The 7,619-nt window shown below is 47.9% G+C and overlaps 1 protein-coding gene across 1 annotated transcript in view; it reads right to left on the bottom strand.

Moving 5' to 3' along the window:
* Positions 1 to 1,034: 1,034 nt before the first annotated feature.
* fgf9 (fibroblast growth factor 9) overlaps positions 1,035 to 7,619 on the bottom strand; it is a 29,653-nt gene continuing 23,068 nt past the window's right edge. Inside the window, exons 4-5 of the mRNA XM_068040033.1 lie at positions 5,825 to 5,928; positions 1,035 to 1,223 (exon numbers count right to left, since the gene is read on the bottom strand). Of these exons, the coding sequence (XP_067896134.1) occupies positions 1,035 to 1,223; positions 5,825 to 5,928 (293 nt within the window). The remainder of the gene's footprint in view (positions 1,224 to 5,824; positions 5,929 to 7,619) is intronic.

The raw sequence follows: 7,619 nt of genomic DNA, 5'->3' as shown, positions 1-7,619 counted from the left end.
TCCCCCAGGACCCACTGGTTAATCCTCCCAGGATCCACTAGGTACCCCTCTAACCCACTGGTTAATGACCCTCCAGGACCCACTAGGTACCTCAACCCACTGGTTAATCCCACAGGACCCACAGGGTACCCCAACCCACTGGTTAATCCCACAGAACCCACAGTGTACCCTAACCCACTGGTTAATCCCCTCCAGGGCCCACAGTGTACCCCAACCCACTGGTTAATGCCCCTCCAGGGCCCACAGTGTACCCCAACCCACTGGTTAATCCCCTCCAGGGCCCACAGTGTACCCTAACCCACTGGTTAATCCCCTCCAGGGCCCACAGTGTACCCCAACCCACTGGTTAATCCCCTCCAGGGCCCACAGTGTACCCTAACCCACTGGTTAATCCCCTCCAGGGCCCACAGTGTACCCCAACCCACTGGTTAATCCCCTCCAGGGCCCACAGTGTACCCTAACCCACTGGTTAATCCCCTCCAGGGCCCACAGTGTACCCCAACCCACTGGTTAATGCCCCTCCAGGGCCCACAGTGTACCCCAACCCACTGGTTAATCCCCTCCAGGGCCCACAGTGTACCCTAACCCACTGGTTAATCCCCTCCAGGGCCCACAGTGTACCCCAACCCACTGGTTAATGCCTCTCCAGGGCCCACAGTGTACCCTAACCCACTGGTTAATCCCCTCCAGGGCCCACAGTGTACCCTAACCCACTGGTTAATCCCCTCCAGGGCCCACAGTGTACCCTAACCCACTGGTTAATCCCCTCCAGGGCCCACAGTGTACCCCAACCCACTGGTTAATGCCCCTCCAGGGCTATGCAACAACCATCTTGGATCATTCAAATCCCAACTGGGAAATATTGTTTGTGCAAATTCAAACATAAATATAATTTAAGCAAAATATTTCTCCATAAAGGGGATAATTCACTTCATTTTGGAGTTCATGAGATCCTTAGCTACTCAACGTTCATTCTTTAAATAAAGATGTTGCAGCAGCTTTGTCTAAAACCTGCTGTCATTCAGAATCATTCTTCAAGAGCCCCTGACTAATCGTGGGATGAAATGTGTACTCGGGTGCTGAAGTCGGGCTCTGCTCCCATTTTTAGCCTCCCCTCTTTTGGTTAACGCCACGTACAGTCGAGGGTGTGTGTGAGAAGAGTAAGTGGTATAATGATTCTCCTCCATCTGTTCCTTAAAGAGACAGTCTTCAGTGAAGGTCTCCTAAAAAAAAAGCAGAACAGGTTCAGCCTCAGCATGAACTGAATATCCACTAGTTCACCAACAATGGATTTCCCCAATGGTCCCGTTGCTGATGAGTCAAAAACTCAGTGACACAATCCACAAACTTGACAAATCTACTAGAATTCTTCAAGGATGTAACTAGTAGAGTTGATGAGGGGGAGCCAGTGAATGTAGTTTATTTGGACTTTCAGAAGGCTTTCGACAAAGTCCCACAGAAGAGATTAGCATGTAAAATTAAAGCGCATGGGATTGGGGGTAGTGATTGCGATGGATAGAAAATTGGTTGGCAGACAGGAAACAAAGAGTAGGGATAAATGGGTCTTTTTCCGAATGGCAGGCAGTGACTAGTGGGGTACCACAGGGATCAGTGCTAGGACCCCAGCTATTCACAATAGATGAGGGAACTAAATGAAATATCTCCAAATTTGCAGATGACAAAAAACTGGATGGGAGGGTGAGTTGTGAGGAGGATGCAGAGAGGCTTCAGGGTGATTTGGACAAGTTGAGTGAGTGGGCAAATGCATGGCAGATGCAGTATAATGTGGATAAATATGAGGTTATCCACTTTGTTAGCAAAAACAGGAAGGCAGATTATTATCTGAATGTCTATAAACTGAGAGGGCAAGACCTGGGTGTTCTCGTACACCAGTCGCTGAAGGTAAGCATGCAGGTGCAACAGGCGGTAAAAAAGGCAAATGGTATGTTGGCCTTCATAGCGAGAGGATTCGAGTACAGGAGCAGGGATGTCTTGCTGCAATTATACAGGGCCTTGGTGAGGCCACACCTGGAATATTGTGTGCAGTTTTGGTCTCCTTATCTGAGGAAGGATGTTCTTACTATAGAGGGAGTGCAGCGAAGGTTTACCAGATTGATTCCTGGGATGGCGGGACTGACGTATGAGGAGAGATTGAGTCGGTTAGGATTATATTCACTGGAGTTCAGAAGAGTGAGGGGGGATCTCATAGAAATCTATAAAATTCTAACAGGACTTGACAGGATCGATACAGGAAGGATGTTCCCGATGCTGGGGGAGTCCAGAACCAGGGGTCATAGTCTAAAGATATGGGGTAAACCTTTCAGGACTGAGATGAGGAGAAATTTCTTCACCCAGAGAGTGGTGAGCCTGTGGAATTCACTACCACAGAAAGCAGTTGAGGCCAAAACATTGTATGTTTTCAAGAAGGAGTTAGATATAGCTCTTGGGTCCAAAGGGATCAAAGGGTATGGGGCGAAAGTCAGAACAGGTTACTGAGTTGGATGATCAGCCATGATCATAATGAATGGTGCAGCAGGCTCAAAGGGCCGAATGGCCTACTCAAAGAACAAAGAACAGTACAGCAGAGGAACAGGTCTTTCGGCCCTCCAAGCCTGCGCCGATCTTGATGCCTGCCTAAACTAACACCTTCTGCACTTCCGGGGCCCATATCCCTCTATTCCCTTCCTATTCATGTATTTGTCAACATGTCTCTTAAACGTCGCTATTGTATCTGCTTCCACCACCTCCCCCGGCAGCAAGTTCCAGGCACTCACCACCCTCTGTGTAAAGAACTTGCCTCGCACATCCCCTCTAAACTTTGCCCCTCTCACCTTAAACCTATGTCCCCTAGTAACTGACTCTTCCACCCTGGGAAAAAGCTTCTGACTATCCACTCTGTCCATGCCGCTCATAACTTTGTAAACCTCTATCATGTCGCCCCTCCACCTCCGTCGTTCCAGTGAAAACAGTCCGAGTTTATCCAACTTCTCCTCATAGCTAATGCCCTCCAGACCAGGCAACATCCTGGTAAACCTCCTCTGTGCCCTCTCCAAAGCCTCCACGTCCTTCTGGTAGTGTGGCGACCAGAATTGCACGCAATATTCTAAGTGTGGCCTAACTAAGGTTCTGTACAGCTGCAACATGACTTGCCAATTTTTATACTCTATGCCCCGACCGATGAAGGCAAGCATGCCGTATGCCTTCTTGACTACCTTATCCACCTGCGTTGCCACTTTCAGTGACCTGTGGACCTGTACGCCCAGATCTCTCTGCCTGTCAATACTCCTAAGGGTTCTGCCATTTACTGTATACCTCCCACATGCTTTAGACCTTCCAAAATGCATTACCTCACATTTGTCCGGATTAAACTCCATCTGCCATTTCTCCGCCCAAGTCTCCAACCGATCTATATCCTGCTGTATCCTCTGACAATCCTCATCATTATCCGCAACTTCACCAACCTTTGTGTCGTCCGCAAACTTACTAATCAGACCAGCTACATTTTCCTCCAAATCATTTATATATACTACAAACAGCAAAGGTCCCAGCACTGATCCCTGCGGAACACCACTAGTCACATCCCTCCATTCAGAAAAACACCCATCCACTGTTACCTCTGTCTTCTGTGACTGAGCCAGTTCTGTATCCATCTTGCCAGCTCACCTCTGATCCCGTGTGACTTCATCTTTTGCACCAGTCTTCCATGCGGGACCTTGTCAAAGGCTTTACTAAAGTCCATACAGACAACATCCACCGCCCTTCCCTCATCAATCATCTTCGTCACTTCCTCAAAAAACTCAATCAAATTCGTAAGACACGACCTCCCCTGTCTCTCGCTAATAAGTTCGTTTGTTTCCAAATGGGAGTAAATCCTGTCCCAAAGAATCCTCTCTAATAGTTTCCCTACCACTGACGTAAGGCTCACCGGCCTATAATTTCCTGGATTATCCTTACCACCCTTATTAAACAAAGGAACAACATTGGCTAATCTCCAGTCCTCTGGGACCTCACCTGTAGCCAATGAGGATGCAAAGATTTCTGTCAAGGCCCCAGCAATTTCTTCCCTTGCCTCCCTCAGTATTCTAGGGTAGATCCCATCAGGCCCTGGGGACTTATCTACCTTAATGCTTAGCAAGACACCCAACACCACCTCCTTTTTGATAATGAGATGACCGAGACTATCTGCATTCCCTTCCCTAGGCTCATCATCCACCAAGTCCTTCTCCATGGTGAATACTGATGCAAAGTACTCATTTAGCACCTCGCCCATTTCCTCTGGCTCCACACAATGACCCAAGGTGAGAAAGGAAATAATAATCAGGGACAGAAATGGTCAGCACCTTCAGGAACTGTATCCCAGTGAGAGTCAGCACCTTCTGGAACTGTATCCCAGTGAGCGTCAGCACCTTCAGGAACTGTATCCGAGTGAGAGTCAGCACCTTCAGGAACTGTATCCCAGTGAGAGTAAGCACCTTCAGGAACTGTCCCTCAGTGAGAGTCAGCACCTTCAGGAACTGTATCCCAGTGAGAGTCAGCACCTTCAGGAACTGTATCCCAGTGAGAGACAGCACCTTCAGGAACTGTATCCCAGTGAGAGTCAGCACCTTCAGGAACTGTATCCGAGTGAGAGTCAGCACCTTCAGGAACTGTATCCCAGTGAGAGTAAGCACCTTCAGGAACTGTATCCCAGTGAGAGTCAGCACCTTCAGGAACTGTATCCCAGTGAGAGTCAGCACCTTCAGCAACTGTGTCCCAGTGAGAGTCAGCACCTTCAGGAACTGTATCCCAGTGAGAGTCAGCACCTTCAGGAACTGTATCCCAGTGAGAGTCAGCACCTTCAGGAACTGTATCCCAGTGAGAGTCAGCACCTTCAGGAACTGTATCCCAGTGAGCGTCAGCACCTTCAGGAACTGTATCCCAGTGAGCGTCAGCACCTTCAGGAACTGTATCCCAGTGAGTGTCAGCACCTTCAGGAACTGTATCCCAGTGAGAGTCAGCACCTTCAGGAACTGTATCCCAGTGAGTGTCAGCACCTTCAGGAACTGTATCCCAGTGAGTGTCAGCACCTTCAGGAACTGTATCCCAGTGAGTGTCAGCACCTTCAGGAACTGTATCCCAGTGAGAGTCAGCACCTTCAGGAACTGTATCCCAGTGAGAGTCAGCACCATCAGGAACTGTGTCCCAGTGAGAGTCAGCACCTTCAGGAACTGTATCCCAGTGAGAGTCAGCACCTTCAGGAACTGTATCCCAGTGAGAGTCAGCACCTTCAGGAACTGTATCCCAGTGAGTGTCAGCACCATCAGGAACTGTATCCCAGTGACAGTCAGCACCATCAGGAACTGTATCCCAGTGAGAGTCAGCACCTTCAGGAACTGTATCCCAGTGAGAGTCAGCACCTTCAGGAACTGTATCCCAGTGAGTGTCAGCACCATCAGGAACTGTATCCCAGTGACAGTCAGCACCATCAGGAACTGTATCCCAGTGAGAGTCAGTACCTTCAGGAACTGTATCCCAGTGAGAGTCAGCACCATCAGGAACTGTATCCCAGTGAGAGTCAGCACCATCAGGAACTGTATCCCAGTGAGAGTCAGCACCATCAGGAACTGTATCCCAGTGAGAGTCAGCACCATCAGGAACTGTATCCCAGTGAGTGTCAGCACCATCAGGAACTGTATCCCAGTGAGAGTCTCCCACTGGGCTCTGACCCTGTTGTCCACATTGGGTCAAACGTCCTTCTGCTGTGCTGGTGTAGAAGCTTCCGTGTAGCCACTTGGAAGCCTGGGGATGATGAGATATTTCCGTGATTTTACATTGTGCTACTTACAGAACCGTACAAGATTCCATGGCTGGTGATTGCGAGAAACAGTCGCGTGACCACAGCTCGAATGGCAACAATCCCAAACTTCACAGAAAATAGCTCCATAATACCTGTTGAAGCAGACACAGAGCAGCTCACAGTCCAGGAAATAAGGATTATACAATGCAGTAATGTGATGGAGCTGGATTAGCATCAATAGAGATACAGTCAGTAACACAGGGTGCTGGGGGGAGAGGGGTTACTGAGTGACAGTGTGAGGGAGCTGGATTAACATCAGTAGAGATACTGTCAGTAACACAGGGTGCTGGGGGGAGAGGGGTTACTGAGTGACAGTGTGAGGGAGCTGGATTAACATCAGTAGAGATACAGTCAGTAACACAGGGTGCTGGGGGGAGAGGGGTTACTGAGTGACAGTGTGAGGGAGCTGGATTAACATCAGTAGAGATACTGTCAGTAACACAGGGTGCTGGGGGGAGAGGGGTTACTGAGTGACAGTGTGAGGGAGCTGGATTAACATCAGTAGAGATACAATCAGTAACACGGTGCTGGGGGGAGAGGGGTTATTGAGTGACAGTATGAGGGTACTGATGTCCATTTTGGCAAGAAGAATAAAAAAGAAGCATATTATCTAAATGGTGAGAGATTGCAGAGCTCTGAGATGCAGAGGGATCTGGGTGTCCTAGTGCATGAATCGCAAAAGGTTAGTATGCAGGTACAGCACGTAATTAGGAAAACTAATAGAATGTTAATTTTTATCGTGAAGGGAATTGAATAGAAAAGTAGGGAGATTATGCTTCAGTTATTCAGGGCATTGGTGAGACCACATCTGGAGTACTGTGTACAGTACTGGTCTCCTTATTTAAGGAAGGATGTAAATGTGTTGGAAGCAGTACAGAGAAGGTTTAGTAGACTAATACCTGGAATGGGCAGGATGTTTTAAGAGGAAAGGTCAGACAGGCTCGGTTTGTATCCACTTGTGTTTCGAAGAGTAAGAGGTGACTTGATTGAAACGTATAAGATCCTGAGGGGTCTTGACAAGGTGGATGTGGAAAGGATGTTTCCCCTTGTGGGAGAATCTAATACTAGGGGTCATTGTTTAAAAATATGGGGTCACCCATTTAAGACAGAGATGAGGAGAAATTTTTTTCTCTCTGAGGGTTGTGAGTCTTTGGAATTCTCTTCCTCAAAAGGCAGTGGAAGCAGAGTCTTTGAATATTTTTAAGGCAGAGGTAGATAGATTCTTGATAAGCAAGGAGGTGAAAGGTTATCGGGTGTAGGTGGAAATGTGGAGTAATCAGTTCAGCCATGATCTTGTTGACTGGCGGAGCAGGCTCAAAGGACCGAGTGGCCGACTCCTGCTCCTAATTCGTATGTTCGTCTGCTGATACCTGGGAGTAAGTTACAGACGGGCATCAAATCGAGGGTGTTTATATTTGAATATATAAATAACAGATATTCAGGAGAGAGTGCCAGGCTGGAATGTTCAATGACGTTATAATTTGATAATTTAGCAGTGCTGATGTCAGAGCTCATTCCAATATTGTCTTAGGTTGCCAGAGAGACCCGGACAATCACAACTGCTAAAATGATACAGGAAATAGATTTGGAAGCAAATTGTGATCCGATGCCTGTCAGTGTTACAGTAGCTGTCAGTGTTACAGTAGCTGTCAGTGAGATAATAGCTGTCAGTGAGATAGTGACTGTCAGTGAGATAGTAGCTGTCAGTGAGATAGTGACTGTCACTGAGATAATTGCTGTCAGTGAGATAATTGCTGTCAGTGAGATAGTAGCTGTCAGTGGG

This window comes from Heterodontus francisci, chromosome 10, assembly GCF_036365525.1.
Source record: "Heterodontus francisci isolate sHetFra1 chromosome 10, sHetFra1.hap1, whole genome shotgun sequence".
Taxonomy (NCBI): domain Eukaryota; kingdom Metazoa; phylum Chordata; class Chondrichthyes; order Heterodontiformes; family Heterodontidae; genus Heterodontus; species Heterodontus francisci.
Note: the sequence above shows the minus strand (reverse complement) of the source record. Positions and strands in the feature narration are given on the sequence as shown.